We start from the raw sequence: 16372 nt of genomic DNA on the forward strand, positions 1-16372 counted from the left end.
GTGAGGATGCTTGCCATAGATGCAGGCGAAACATCAGGAGAAAATGCCTTTAGAACATGGCCATATAGCCCGGAAAACCTACAACAACCCAGTGATTCCGGCCATGAAAGCCTTCGACAATACATTATTATTATTATTATTATTATTATTATTATTATTATTATTTACTATACTTGTATCCCGCCTTTCTCAAACCTGAAGGGGACTCAAGGCAGCTTCACAAAGGCAACAATTCAATGCCACATACATCAATGAATAAACAAAAACATTAAAACCAACCAATTAAAACATCACATTAAAATGATTAAAATCACATAGTAAAGGTTCCCCTTGACATTAAGTCTAGTTGAGTCTGACTCGGGGGTGGTACTAATCTCCATTTCTAAGCCAAAGAGCTGGCGTTGTCTGTAGACACCTCTAAGGTCATGTGGCCAGCATGACTGCCTGCATGGAGCTCCGTTATCTTCCCGCAGAGGTGGTACCTTGAGAGAAGCTGGGCAAACAGTGGGAGCTCTCCCCACTCCCCAGATTTGAACCCTGACCTTTTGGTCAGCAAGTTCAGCAGGCTCAGCGGTTTAACCCGCTGTTTCCCCAGGGGGCCCAATCACATAATCCAGGTCATATTCCAAGGCCAGCCCGAGTCGTCATTAAATTAATTTATAGTCTCTTATTGCACTGCTCCCATTATTTCTGAAAGATTGCTTCTCTGAGACACTAACACCTGGGGTGGCCTCCAATCTCCAATCCACCTGGCCGACCTGACTCTGTCCGAACTTGCTCCAAAGGAGCCTTGCCCTCCAGGCTGCTGTGCCAGCAATGGTGCCAACTTGGCCCTGCTTTTCTTCCGCTGAGTTGCAAAGGAAACGGTGGGACAACCCTGCGATCTTCAGAGCAGACTTAAGGCTGGACCAGAAGGAGGACCATCTGCCTGGGTTTTTGGTGGCCAAGTGGGACCAGGCAGATGGCTTCCGGAAGTCCCTCAGCCAGAGGGGAAGGCACTTGCTTTGCCAAACAGTGCCTTTGATAGCCGCCGGGTGCATGAATCCATGCATTGGAGATTGGGGGGGGGGGGGGTCCCCTACAAATCCCTTTTGGATCACAGTTCCCAGAATCCCCCAGCTCTTACATCTGTATCTGCATCCCGCAGTGCGCCATAGGTGAAAACATTTAAGTTGTATATGCGTGCCTTCAAATTACCCTATTCATGAATGCAATAGATTAGTCAAAGTGGTGTTTTACCATGTTACCATCATCTTAGCATTATGGTTTGCGGCTGTCTTTTAAAAAAAGGGGGGAGGGTGGATCTTGTGCTCTGTCAAGTCCCAGTTTAGGCATGAGAGAAATGCAATTTTAGGGAAGGGAAAACTCCTTGTCATAAGGCCCTAACTTGGAGAGGAAAATAAGGCTAACTTCGCAATTGCAAGAGGCAAAATCCCCAGCATTTATGGCCCCACATCCTCTGTTTTGTGGGTGCCTCCTTCCCCATGTTGTGTTTCCTTCTGGAGTTTCTCTTTGGCTCCAAATCCTTTACAACCCCCCCCCCCAAAAAAAACCCCTCAGGGCTCCACTGTTTTCTTGGAGACAACCTTCCGGTTGAGAAACCAGGCCAGGAAGAGTCTTAAGTGCCGCCCGAAGCATTGCAGGGAGATTGAATGAGCAACAAGAAAAGGTGGCCGCCTCAAGACGGGAGGGGAACCGACAAGGCATTTCAGGCAGACGGAGCCAGGACAATGGCCGCATTCCTTCCCCCTCTCTGGGCAAACACAGGGGCATTTCCTCCAAGTGCAAGCACCTTGCGTTTGTGACGCCCCATGCTCCTTCATGGCAAAAAGACACCCCGTGGATCCCAAGGTTGGCATCGGCAAGCCCTCCTCCATGTTGCCGTGAGTCCCCTTGGCTTCGTTGGAAACCGCTTTCTCTCAGTCCAAGAGTGGAAGGTGGTGGCTCTCCTGAGATCAGCATAGAATGGGAGGCCGAGTGGATGATCTTGTGGTTTCTGTCTCTTGTCTCTTTCCAGGCCAGCCCCTCGCCCATCATTGTCAACACGGACACCTTGGAGCCCGCCCTCTCTGTAAGTCCTCCTCCTTTTCACCTCCACTTGCTCTCCCCCCCCCCCCATCTCTTCCTCTACCTCCACATTCACAATCTCTTTTGTCTTTACCTTCATCTGCATCTCCAGTTCCATCATCTCTCTTTCTACCTCTCTACCTCCATCTCAGCCTTCAGCTCCAGCTCCATCTCTACCTCTATCCCTTTCTCAGGCTTCAGCTCCACCTCCATCTCTCTGTTTCTACTTCAGTCTTCATCTCCACCTCCGTCTCTATCTTTGTCTCTTTCTCCATCTTTATCTCAATCTCTGCAATCTATTCTGTCTCTACCTCCATCTGCATCTCTACCATCTCTGTTTCTATCTCTCTCTGCCTCTATCTCAGTCTTCAGCTCCAGCTCTACCCCTATCCCTTTCTCAGCCTTCATCTCTACCTTCATCTCTCTGTTTCTACTTCAGTCTTCATATCCACCTCCATCTCTGTCTCCATCTTTACCTCCATCTCCACAAAATCTCCTGTGTCTACCTCTATCTGCATCTTTATCTCAGCCTTCATCTCTACCTCCATCTCTCTGTTTCTACTTCAATCTTCATCTCCATCTCCGTCTGTTTCTATCTTTATCTCAATCTCTACAATCTCTTCCATCTCTACCTCCATCTGCATCTCTACCATCTCTGTTTCTATCTCTCTCTACCTCCATCTCAGTCTTCAGCTCTAGCTCTATCCCTTTCTCAGTCTTCAGCTTCACCTCCATCTCTCTGTTTCTACTTCAATCTTCATCTCCACCTCCATCTCTATCTTTGTCTCTGTCTCCATCATTACCTCCGTCTCTACAACCTCTTCTGTCTCCATCTGCATCTCTACCATCTCTGTTTCTATCTCTCTCTGCTCCATCTCAGTCTTCAGCTCCAGCTCTACCTCTGTCCCTTTCTCAGCCCATCTCTACCTTCATCTCTCTGTTTCTACTTCAGTCTTCGTATCCACCTCCGTCTCTGTCTCCATATTTACCTCCATCTCCACAACATCTTCTGTCTCTACCTCCATCTCTGTTTCTCTATCTCCATCTCAACCTTCATCTCTACCTCCACCTCTCTGTTTCTACTTCAGTCTTCATTTCCACCTCTGTCTCTGTTTCCATCTTTACCTCAATCTCTACAACCTCTTCTGTCTCTATCTCCATCTGCATCTCTACCATCTCCGTTTCTATCTCTCTCTACCTCCATCTCAGTCTTCAGCTCCAGCTCCAGCTCTACCTGTATTCCTTTCTCGGCCTTCATCTCGATCTCTCTGTTTCTACTTAAGTCTTCATCTCCACCCATCTCTGTCTTCATCTTTATCTCCATCTCCACATCTTCTGTCTCTACTTCCATCTGCATCTCTACCATCTCTGTTTCTCTCTCCATCTCCATCTCAGCCTTCAACTCTACCTCCATCTCTGTTTCTACTTCAGTCTTCATCTCCACCTCCGCCTCTGTTTCCATCTTTACCTCAATCTCTTCTCTCTCTACCTCAATCTGCATCTCTACTATCTCTGTTTCTCTCTCTCTCTACCTCCATCTCAGCCTTCACCTCCAATTCCATCTCTAGCTCTAGTCCCTTTTCAACCTTCACCTCTATTTCTATCTCTGTCTCTAACTCCATCTCCACAATCTCTTCAGTCTCTAGCTCCATCTGCATCTCCAGCTCTACCATCTCTATTTCTTTTTCTATCTCTACCTCCAAGTCAGCCTTCATCTCCACTTCCATCTCTGAGATTCTACTTCAGTCTTCATCTTCACCTCTGTCTCTACCTCTGTCTTTACCTCAGTGTCCATAATGTCTTCAATCACTACCTCCATCTATATCAGTGGTTCTCAACCTGTGGATCCCCAGATGTTTTGGCCTTCAACTCCCAGAAATCCTAACAGCTGGTAAATTGGCCTTGATTTCTGAGAGTTGTGGGCTAAAATACCAGGGGACCCATAGGTTGACAACCAATGATCTACATCTTTACCATCTCTATTTCTATATTTCTCTACCTCCATCAGCTCCATCTTCATCTCTACCTCTACCTCTTTCTATATTTCAGCCTTCATCTCCACCTCCATATCTATCTATCTATCTATCTATCTAATAATAATAATAATAATAATTGTATTGCCTACCTCTCTGTGGCTCTGTCTGTCTATCTCTCTCTCTCTCTATCTATCTATCTATCTATCTGCACCTGAGAAGGGTTGCTCACCTGTTTCACAGGTGAACTGCCACTCATAGGTGTAGTCCTCCTGTTCTGCCAGAAGGGGGCAGCATGAACACTCCAAAAGGGCCACACAAAACAGCCTTTGGAACTGCCTGCACTTTGCCCAGCAATATTTTAGAGGCATCCAGACTGGAATTTTCCAGAGACAGTGCCATTTTTACAATCATTCCTATGGGGTTTTTTCCACCCCAAAAATGACTGTGTGACATAAAACATTTACAAACCAGGTTATGTTTAAGTTCATATGTATTTTCCTAGGGGAGTCCATATCTAGAAGGCATGTCTGCATCCGGTGCTATGTCTTAGATATTTAGATCTGCAGAAGCCTTGGCCAACACGTTTCGAAGGCTGGAAATGGGGAAGCATTGTGGGGCATGACCCATGTTGAACCCGGTGCCCATGGAGGATATGTGGAACAGTGCCCCTGGATGCTACGCTTTCTCAGAAGGGAAATACGGGGATTTCCGCCTTTGTCCCAACCTCTCTGTTTGCTCTCGTAGGTGAATGGCAGCGACGGCATGTTCAAGTACGAAGAGATCATTTTGGAACGGGTGAGTGGCGCTTTGCCAGGGATGCAGTGCAAGGGCTGAAGGATCTTATCCCTGGAAGGCACTGTGAGCTTGGAAGCGCTCCTCCCTTTCTCTGTTTTTGGAAGACTACTCCCTGGATCTGCCTTTGGCCGAGCAAATCCCTTTGTGCACCTTATAATTGTTGGAATATATATGGTGCGTTGTGAGGAGGAGTCTGCCTGGCCCTGTGTAAACATGGGTTGCCTTCTCTTCTTTCTCCAGGGCAACTCCGGCCTTGGGTTCAGCATCGCGGGGGGCATCGATAACCCCCACATCCCTGATGACCCCGGCATCTTCATCACCAAGATCATCCCTGGTGGAGCAGCCGCCATGGATGGGAGGCTGGGGTGAGTGCCTTCACATCTAGCATGGCTTCCCCTGAAAGAGTAAAACAGGGATCATAGTGTCTTGAATTGGAAGGGCACCCCAAAGGTTATCTAGTCCATCCCTATCCTGCTAGGCCAGAGTACAGATTGGTGAACTACTGCCCATTTCAGCTACTTCGGTGCATTGTTCATAACTCTTTAGCATCCTAATTGGAAAGGCACCCCAATGGTCATCTCGTCCAACCCCATCCTGCCAGGCTGGAGTAAACATTGGTGGGCTACTGCATATTTTAGCTACTTTGGTGCATTGTTCACAACTCCTTAGTATCGTAATTGGAAGGGCACCTCAAAGGACATCTAGTCCAACTCCATCCTGCCAGACCACAATACTAATTGGTGGGGTACTGCCTATCTCAGCTACTTTGGTGCATTGTTTACAACTCCTTAGCATCCTAACTGAAAGGGCACCTCAAAGGACATCTAGTCCAACTCCATCCTGCCAGACCACAGTACTAATTGGTGGGGTACTGCTTATCTCAGCTACTTTGGTGCATTTTTAACAACTCTTTAGCATCATAGCATCTTGAATTGGAAGGACACCCCAAAGATCATCTAGTCCATCCCCATCCTGCCTTTCTGGAGTACAGATTGGTGGGCTACTGCCCATCTCAGCTACTTTGGTGCATTGTTCACAACTCCTTAGCATCCTAATTGGAAGGACACCTCAAAGGACATCTAGTCCAACTCCATCCTGCCAGACTGGAGTATAATTTGGGGAGGGAGGTACTTCCCATCTCAGCTACTTTGGAGCATTATTCACAACTCATCATCATCATCATCATTGAAGGGCACCCCAAAGGTCATCTAGTCCATCCCCATCCTGCCAAGTTGGAGTACAGATTGGTGGGCTATTGTCCATCTCAGCTACCTTGGTGCATTGTTCACAACTCTTTAGCATCCTAGTTGCAGGGACACCCCAAAAGTAATCTAGTCCAACCTCATCCTGCCAGACTAGAGTAAAGATTGGTGGGCTATTGCCCATTTCAGTGACTGGTCTTTATCCTTTGGCCTTTCTAATTAGAGCTTTACTTTTGTGTTCATGGTCACTTTTGATAACTGTTTTTTCATTAAATTGGGTTTAACTTTTGTAAACATCTCTGGGTCCAAAAGGAAAGGCGGGATATCAATGAATCGGTGATGGAGTTGATGAATTATTAAAAGATATATTATGTAGCTCCAAAGTCATGGTGACAAGCCAAAAAAAACAAAGTAATAGGCTGTGGTGTAATAGGATAATGTTTTTACTCAGTTCAATATTAAGTTATGAATCCTTGAACTAAAATGGCCAGGACTGATCCAGGAAGGTTCGCAAACTGCACATATAGTGCAACCCCAGTATTCGCAATTTTATTTATCCACATCTGATGAAATATATCCTCACTAGGCATTTTCTAGGTCCTCCAGCACCACTCGGTGGTATTTTTGTGTCTGAAGTCCTTCATTTCAGTAGTGTTTGTTATTATCTCCAAATCTGCATATCCACACAGAACCTAGAAATGGATCCACCACAGACACAGGAATCACAGTGTATCACAGATAAATCGAGAAGATGGAAGGAGGTGACATTAGAAGGCTGGGATATATAGTATGCCTTAATGAACAATATATTTCTCAGCTCCTATTTATCTAGTAGCATACTAAGGAGAGGGCCTAGTCAGTGCCTATTTCGTGTCTTGGGAGCCCAAAAGGAGGGTCTTGAAGGCTTTTCTCTGTCTTGAGTCCAGTGTTCAAATCTCCATTATCCTCTTCCTCCTCCTCTTCCTCCTCTTCCTTCTTTCCCTCCTCCTCTAACTCCTTTTCTTCCTCTTTCTCTTCCTCCTCTTCCTCTTCTTCCTTCTTCTTTTGCTCCTCCTCCTCTTCTTCTTCTTCCTCCTCCTCCTCCTCTGCATCTTCCTCTTCTTTTTCCTTTTCCTCTTTCTCCTCTTCTTTTTTCTTGCTCCTCTTCGTTCTCCTTTTCCATTTGCTCCTTTTTCTCTTCCTCCCCCTCTCCCCCTGCTCTTCCTTCTCTTCTTTTTCCTCTTCCTCCTCTCTTCTTCCTCCTCTTCCTTTTCCTCTTGCTCCTCTTCTTCCTCCTACTCTTCAACTTGCTATTCTTCTCTTCCACTTGCTCCTCTTCCGCTTGCTCCTCTTCCTCTTCTTCTTCTTCCTCCTCCTCTGCATCTTCCTCTTCTTTTTCCTTTTCCTCTTTCTCTTCTTTTTCTTCTTGCTCCTCTTCTTCTTTCTACTTGCTCCTCTTTCTCTTCCTCCTCCTCTTCCCCCTCTTCTTCCTCATCCTTCTCTTCTTTTTCTTCTTCCTCCTCTTCCTCTTTCTCCGCTTCCTTTTCCTCTTGCTCCTCTTCTTCCTCCTACTTTTCAACTTGCTATTCTTCTTCTCTTCCACTTGCTCCTCCTCCTCTTCCACTTGCTCCTCTTCCTCCTCTTCTTCTTTCTCCTCCTCCTCTGCATCTTCCTCTTCTTTTTCCTCTTCCACCTCTTCCTCTTTCTCCTCTTCCTTTTTCTCTTGCTCCTCTTCTTCCTCCTCTTCTTCAACTTGCAATTCTTCTTCTCTTCCACTTGCTCCTCCTCCTCTTCTGCTTGCTCCTCTTCACCTGCTTCCTCTTCCTCTTCTTCCTCTCAGGGTAAATGACTGTGTCCTGCGGGTCAATGAAGTGGACGTCTCTGAAGTAGTGCACAGCAAAGCCGTGGAGGCCCTGAAGGAAGCCGGGCCGGTGGTCCGTCTCCTGGTGCGGCGGAGGCAGCCCCCACCAGAGACCATCATGGAAGTCAACCTCATGAAGGGACCCAAAGGTGATGCTCTTGGGTTGCTTGAGGGTGGGTGGGTGTCTTTTCCTATCCAAACTTCCTCATTGCTTCTGGCTTGGGGAATCAGCAGAATGAAACCACTTTGGAGAGGCCCTGCTCACCATCTTGTTTTCAGCTTTTAAGCCTGAAAACAAGATGGTGAGAGGAGGTCACTATTTGAGGAAATTGCTAAACAGACCCCTCGACTTCTCAGTCATATTTTTTCAACCCGGAATACAATGACCTAGAAACTTAGAAATACTGCACGGAGTAGCTTTCCATCCATTTTCTCACTGATTCTCAGCTGAATCAAGTCTTAATGTGGACAGAGAGGATGTTTGTAGGTTTCCCTCCATGCTTTGTTTCCCGTGCATGGAACCTTAATGGAAATAGACAGCTGGCCCACTACATTGGCAGGTTCCACTTTTGCAGATTTGATTCATATGTCATTCTTTAGGAAATCCATGTTTTTGGGGCATATCACTTTTTACCGCTGCGCATTACATTTGGCAGCATTTTTTTTTTAGTCAATGCGGTGCTTCATTTGGCTCTCCCTGCCTTGTGTGGGGATCTGGTGCCCCTCCGCAGAATAATAGCAACAGAAGCCACATGGCATGAGAGGTGGAGAACCTCATTGACTTCTCAGTGGTGGGGAATGGGAATGCATGAGCATATATTCCCCAATGCAGGTGTTTAGGGGGTCACTAACCTTGCTTTTCATCCCATCCCTTTCCCCCCAGGACTGGGCTTCAGCATTGCGGGGGGTATTGGGAACCAGCACATCCCCGGAGACAACAGCATCTACATCACCAAGATCATCGAAGGTGGGGCGGCCCAGAAGGATGGGCGCCTGCAAATCGGGGACCGGCTGCTAGCGGTGAGCAGCAGCCTCACTCTTTCTGTATATAATAGTATATATACACAACCCCTATATTAGGTCAGACCCCAAAAGTGTAGACATGCGGTTGTTTCAGGTCCGTGGAGACCCCTAGTCAATGGGGAGAGCCACATGCTTACCTATGTATCTGTAGGAATCTTATTAGAGCTGGGAAAAGGTGTGAGATTCTGCCATGAGCACCCTTCCCCGGCTTGTGGCTTACTAGCATTCATGTTGCCCACAATAAGCACAAACCGGACCCCAGTATTTAGAGGTAGCCTGACTTACCAAAAATTATATACTATGTAACATGGAGAAAAGGAGAGCCCCACAAAGTTGTTGTTGTTGTTGTTGTTGTTATTATTATTATTACTATTACTGTTATTAGATCCCACTGCCAAACACGAGAGTTATAATGGAAAAGCAGCCCTTTGTAAGACCCTGTTTAGTCCCCCAAAGTAATTAGTAGTAGTAGTAGTAGTAGTAGTAGTAATAATATTTATTATTATTATTATTATAGCTGTTAGGAACAGTTTCTTAGGTCTCACACTCTTTTGTATTTTTTCAACCTCAGCCCCCTCTTCTTTTTTTACATGAGCATTAACAAAATCCATGGATAATAACACAGCCCAACCAATTTTTTTTCTTGTCTTCATTTTTAAGTGTGTTCCTGGTGTTATTTGGGGCACTGATTCAGAAAATTGCATTGGATAGACCACATCAGCTCTCTGTCATTAAATATGGTTTTCAGTGGCTGAGCAGATGGCGACTACTGGATGGCATATGTTCTGTATCAGAAACTAGAGCTGATGTGGTCTATCAAATGCAATTTTCTGAATCAGCACACCAAATAACCTAACCGAATCTAAAATAGACCAAAAACTGATTTGTAATTCTTTTGGTACTAATGTTGGAGAGTGGTCCCTGGTAAAAAAAAAAAAAGGTCGGGAACCACTGATCTAGGCCTATCCTTAAAGTCAGCTTTTGCCTTCTTTCCAAGATATGTGAAGGCCAACCGTCATTTCTTTTTCAATGAATATTTCATCGGGTCTCAACCAATTCAACCTAGTTTGTGGCAGCCACAAAAACAGTTTCTGGAGTAGAACAAAAGAAAGTCCTATGAAATTAAACAGGAAATAACACTTTCAAACCAGGAATAGAATATTTTTCAATTTTTGTTACATAGTGTCATACCAGTCATGTCAAAGTTTAGACTCAAGCAGATGCCAAAGCCGTATGATAGCCAAATGAAACAACGGATACCAGGCCCACAGAGGCCTCTCTTTCACCTGCTGATCCTCCTCTCTCTCTTATGGCCCAGGTGAACAACACCAACCTGCAGGACGTCCGGCACGAAGAGGCTGTGGCTGCCCTAAAGAACACCTCCGACATGGTGTACCTGAAGGTGGCCAAGCCGGGCAGCGCCCACCTCAACGACATCTACGCCCCGCCCGACTACGCCAGCAGTAAGCACCTGGCCCATCATCCCAGAATTGGGGAGGGAGCGGGACTGTGGCTCGGGGCCTGGCAACTGCCTATTGCAGGCTTTCAAGCCAGAATATTAATTCAGTCATTTAATTCAGGCAATAGAGAGGGAGGGAGGAGGGAGGTAGAGTAGCCATCCCAAGCTCATGATTTTTCAGCATTCATAGATAGCTCAATAGATCCTGCTGAAGATCTCAGGCTCAATTCCTAACAGTTACCTTTTGCAAGTTTTCTTGCAAGATTTAATTCAGTAATTTAATTAAGATGATAGGTAGACAGATAGATAGATATTGCTCATGGCTTCCTAGCATTCAGATATAGACAGACAGACAGATGATGGATGGATGGATGGAAAGATAGATAGATAGACAGATAGATAGATAGATAGATAGATAGATAGATAGCCAGACATATGTATAGACAGACAGATAAATGAACAGACAGACAGACAGATAGACGGACAGACAGACAGACAGACAGACAGACAGATAGACAGATGGATAGACAGACAGACAGATAGACAGACAGACAGATAGACGAATAGACAGATAGACAGATAGATAGATGGATAGACAGATAGACAGACAGACAGATAGATAGACAAATAGACAGATAGACAGACAGACAGACAGATAGACAGACAGATGAATAGACAGACAGATAGATAGACAGATGGATAGATGGATAGACAGGCAGATAGATAGATGTATAGACAGACAGACAGACAGATAGGCAGACAGATGAATAGACAGACAGATAGATAGACAGATAGATAGACGGATAGACAGACAGATGGATAGACTGATAGACAGATAGATAGATGGATGGATGGATGGATGGATGGACGGACGGACGGACGGACAGACAGACAGACAGATAGACGGATAGACAGACAGACGGATAGACAGGCAGATAGATGGATGGATGGATGGATGGATGGATGGATAGATAGATGTATAGACAGACAGACGGATAGACAGATAGATAGATGGATAGACAGAGAGAGAGAGAGAGCATGTTTTGCATGTTGGAGGACTTGGGTCCAGTTCCTGTCAGCCATGATTTTCAGGTTTTCATGCAAGAAGATGCATTTTGTAATTTAATGAGGATGATAGATAGGTAGATAGATAGAGTAACCTTCTCACAGTTTTCCAGTGTTTATGAATAGGATGGATGGACAGATAGCCCAACATTCATTACTGGATAGAAGATGGATGGATGGATAAATAGATAGCTTGCTTTACATCCCCAAGGTCTCTGAATCAATCCTTGGCATCTGCCTATTCCAAGTTATCATGCAAGAAGATTAATTCAATAACTTAATACAGATGGCAGCAAGCTATCCAACCTAGATGTCATAATGAAGAGGCTGGATGGCCATCTGCCAGGAGTGTTTTGATTGTGCCTTCCTGTCCGGCAGAATAGGGATGGACTGGACAGTCCTTGTGGGAGGGGAGTCTCTTCCAAATCTAGGATCCTGTGAAAGAAAGAAAGAAAGAAAGAAAGAAAGACAAAAATACTGAGACTGATTGTTGTGAGGGAAGGGTTGGGTGCTCTTGGTATGTGTCTCCCAATGGGTGCCATTGCTGTCTGATTGTCTACAGCTCAGCTGACCTCTTTTGCCCTGCTTTTCCTCTCCAGCCTTCTCCGCCTTGGCCGACAACCACATAAGCCATAACCCCGGCCTGGGCTACCTGGGGGGCCTGGAGCCCAAGCCCGCCTACCCACCTCCACCGCAGGTCACGCCAGCCCGCTACTCACCCGTCCCACGGCACCTGATGGGGGATGAGGACTTCACCAGGTGAGATGGACAGACAGATGGCCCCACAGACAGATGGCCCCACAGAAACCTGGGGGAAAGGACCCTCGGTTGAGTCTCCCTCTGGCTTTTAGTCTGAACTTTTAGAGAGTCCAAATGTCACAACTTTATTTGGGAGAATCGGGTTTAAAGGAGCTGGCCAAGGTTTTAAGCCTCAGACATACCTCCCTAACCATTCTGACCGCTCACCAAATCAACATATTTTGAAAATATTTTGAAATACCAGCAACCATTTGTGGACATTCTGAGCAATAAGGAACTGACAATGCAAAAATCTGTGGCTATGGTTGTTAGTAGGATTGTAGGATTGTTTAGTTGGGTCTGCAATGGTAGAATAATATGTGTATTTCTTCTTCTTTTTTCCACTATACAGTATTTGGAATGGGGTCAGAGCCATTTTATGTGTTAGTTAACCTTGGCTAGTGATTTTTGTTTTAGTATTGTGATTTTAATTTTAGTCCAGACTTAATTCCAGAGGGGGGTGGGTGGGAAGAATGATAGATAGATTAGTAGATGTATGAAGAGATGGATGGAGAGATAGATAGATAGAGAGATAGATAGATAGATAGATAGTATAGATAGTATAGATAGTATAGATGATGACAGGATGGATGGATAGATATATACATAGATAATATAGACTGTCAGGTGGATGGACAGACAGACAGTACATGATAGATAGATGACTGGATAGATAGATGGATGGATGGATGGATGGATGGACAGACAGGTAGGCTAGATGATAGATGGATGGACGAATGGATGAATAGATAGATGATAGATAGATAGATAGATAGACAGTAGATGATATATAGACAAACAGATAGAAGGTAGATGATAAATGGATGGATAGATCGATAGATAAGATAGACTCTAGATGATAGATAGATAGATAGATAGATAGATAGATAGAGATAGATAGATAGATAATATAGATGGATGGACAGACAGACAGATAGGAGATAATGAATGGATGGATTGATAGATAGACATGAGATGGACAGATGGATGGACAGACGGACAGATAGTAGATGATGAGTGGATGGATCGATACATATGAGATAGAAGGAGATATGGATGGACAGATGGACAGGCTAGATCAAGGGCCCTCAAACTTTTTAAACAGAGGGCCAGGTCACAGTCCCTCAAACTATTGGAGGGCCAGATTATAATTTGAAAAAAACGTGAATGAATTCCTATGCACACTGCACATATCTTATTGGTAGTGCAAAAACACTTAAAAACAATACAATAATTAAAATGAAGAAGAATTTTAACAATATAAACTTATTCGTATTTCAGTGGGAAGTGTGGGCCTGATGAGATAGGGTTGTTGTTGTTGTTGAGTGCTTTCAAGTAATTTCAGACTTAGGTTGACCCTGAGCGAGGGCCGGGTAAATGACCTCGGAGGGCCGTATCTGGCCCTCGGGCCTTAGTTTGAGGACCCCTGCTCTAGATGATAGATAGACGGATAGATAGAGAGATAGATAAATGGATGGATAGATAATATAGATGGATGGACAGACAGATACGAGATGATGGATGGATGGATGGATAGATATGAGATGGACAGATGGATGGACAGACGGACAGATAGTAGATGATGTGTGGATGGATCGATAGATATGAGATAGAAGAACAGATGGATGGACAGATGGACAGGCTAGATGATAGATGGATAGATAGATGGATAGATAGATAGATAGATAGATAGATATAGATAAGACAGACATACAGTGGATGATAGATAGATAGATAGATAGATAGATAGATAGATAGATAGATAAAATTCTCCTTTTTCCTTCCTTTTCTCCCAGAAATTGAAGGTCATGAAGTAGAAAGGATTAGATTAGGCCCTATTTCTTTGCAGTCTCTTGAGTGTACGGACTGATCTGATGCCTCCTTAAAGGGTTGCCCTTCTTGCCAATGTTGGGATTCTGGGAGCTGTAGCCCACCATCTTCCATCAGGCAACTGTAGCAGATGACATGGAAGCAGATAGATGTGAGTCCTGGGGGGTAGTTGGGTTGCAGGATATAGTGCCCATCATACAAAAGGTGGGCATGTGTGATGTCTTTGGATGTTGTCCTTCAACTTGGAGCGGAAGGTGAGGAAAGGCACTCTGCACATGCCCTGGAGAGAGAAAAGGACACTGGATTAAAAAAAACCAAGCAAAAGGGTACAATGCCTTTGGAGCTTATCTTTCAGTCTGAAGGGGAAAGCACACACACACACACACAGCCTTTATTGGCATACAACAACAAAATCACCGCACAGGTATATACGAGAAGATTGTTAAAAAAAGAAAGCATAATTAAATAAAGGTGTAAGTTATTATTCTCCTGACATTAAGTCTAGTCGTGTCCAACTATGATGGGTGGTGCTCATCTCCATTTCTAGATTGACAGAAGCTGGGGCTAAGAGCAGGAGCTCACCCCACTCCCCCGATTCGAAGTACCAACCTTTTAGTCAGCAAGTTCAGCAGCTCAGCAGTTTAACCCGTTGTGCCACCAGCATAAGTAAGAGTTGCTAAGCTCAAGAATAAAATGTGCCACAGTCTCACAAACTAATGCATCCGAGTTGTTCAGAAGGTGTGGGATTTGATAACACTTTCGCCATTGAGAACACTGTGAAAAAATTGAATTACTGTATTTCATCTGTATACGGGTGGAGGGGAAGGCACTCTGAACGTGCTCTGGGGACGCTGTCCCTTGAGGAGAGAGAGAAAACTGCCAAATAAAGCCAGAAATCACATTTCTGCCTGATTTCTGGTGAGTCTTGAGTTTATTCTGCTGTTGGGAAGGGAGGGGTTAAGGCCTCCCGGCTGGCTCCGTTGTCCCATCCGGAGCCTGGTTTATCTCAGCAAGAGAGGCAGCAGCAGCGAGATAAAAACAGCCATCCCTTCCAGCCCTTTAGATCAGAGACAGGGAGGCCGCCACCATGTTCTCCGTCAACGTCTCCTCCTCCTCCATGTCCTACGTGAGGCGGCCACCTCGACCACAGTGGGCTGCTGCCATCCACAAAAGGGAGCTCAGGTACCCTTGATGCCCCTTCTATGGGTTGATCCAGTTGGCAGGAACCTCCGTTTCCACAAGTCGGGAATAGCTGTTTCTTGCAGCCCCTGAATAGTCAGGGTTTGGGGGATTTGTCACTGCCTGTTCCCATCCCAAATGGTCAGAAATAGGAGACTGAGGGTTAATGAAACATGGGGGAGATTTGGAGAAGTTGGGGAGACGTCTTGCTTGAAAGGGAGGAATTAGGGATAGAGTATGGTGTATACCAGGCATGGTCAAACTCTCAGACTTGGGGACCGCATGCCAGCACTCCCTGCTAGGAGGACTGGCTGCCCGTGATGGAAGGAAGGGAAGGAGGAAGGAAAGAAAGAAGGAAGGACGAAAGGGAGGAAGGGTGGAAGGGGAAAAAGGGAAGGAAGGAGTAAAGAGGGAAGGAAAGACAAAAGGGAAGGAGGGAGGAAGAGAAGGATGGATGGAAGGGATGGAAGCATAAAGGAAAGAGAAGAATGGAAAGACAAAAGGAGAGGTAGGAAGGAAGGAGAAAGGGGGGGGGAGAAGGAAGGATAAAAGGGAGGAAGGGAAGAATGGAAGGAGAAAGGGAGAGAGAGAAGGGAGAGAGAGAAGGAGGGATGAAAGAGGGAAGGAAAGACAAAAGGGAATGAAGCACTCCCTGCTAGGAGGACTGGCTGCCCGGTGATGGAAGGAAGGGAAGGAGGAAGGAAAGAAAGAAAGAAGGAAGGAAGGTTGGAAGGAGAAAAAGGGAAGGAAGGAGTAAAGAGGGAAGGAAAGACAAAAGGGAAGGAGGAAGCAAAAAGAGAAGGGAGGGAGGGAGGAAGAGAAGGATGGATGGAAGAATGGAAGGATAAAGGAAAGAGAGAAGAACGGAAAGACAAAAGGAGAGGTGGGAAGGAAGGAGAAAGAGGGGGGAGAGAAGGAAGGAAGGATAAAAGGGAGGAAGGGAAGAATGGAAGGAGAAAGGGAGAGAGGGAAGGGAGAGCGAGAAGGAGGGATGAAAGAGGGAAGGAAAGACAAAAGGGAAGGAGGAGGGGAAAAGAGAAGGGAGGGAGGGAGGAAGAGAAGGATGGAAGGGATGGAAGCATAAAGGAAAGAGAGAAGAATGGAAAGACAAAAGGAGAGGTAGGAAGGAAGGAGAAAG

The 16372-nt window shown here is 45.5% G+C and overlaps 1 protein-coding gene across 6 annotated transcripts in view; it reads left to right on the forward strand.

Annotated features, from left to right (window-relative positions):
* Positions 1–16372, forward strand: part of DLG3 (discs large MAGUK scaffold protein 3) — a 99207-nt gene that overhangs the window by 41708 nt on the left and 41127 nt on the right. For 5 of the 6 annotated variants that reach the window (XM_067471619.1, XM_060756113.2, XM_067471620.1 and 2 more), the window contains 7 exons: positions 2018–2071; positions 4788–4838; positions 5079–5203; positions 7860–8029; positions 8764–8900; positions 10222–10366; positions 12027–12186. In XM_067471619.1, the coding sequence (XP_067327720.1) occupies positions 2018–2071; positions 4788–4838; positions 5079–5203; positions 7860–8029; positions 8764–8900; positions 10222–10366; positions 12027–12186 (842 nt within the window). Of the gene's footprint in view, positions 1–1796; positions 1884–2017; positions 2072–4787; positions 4839–5078; positions 5204–7859; positions 8030–8763; positions 8901–10221; positions 10367–12026; positions 12187–16372 lie in introns of those variants that run through there. The other variant, XM_060756114.2, reaches the window with a different exon arrangement.

Source organism: Anolis sagrei, chromosome 10, assembly GCF_037176765.1.
Source record: "Anolis sagrei isolate rAnoSag1 chromosome 10, rAnoSag1.mat, whole genome shotgun sequence".
Taxonomy (NCBI): Eukaryota; Metazoa; Chordata; class Lepidosauria; order Squamata; family Dactyloidae; genus Anolis; species Anolis sagrei.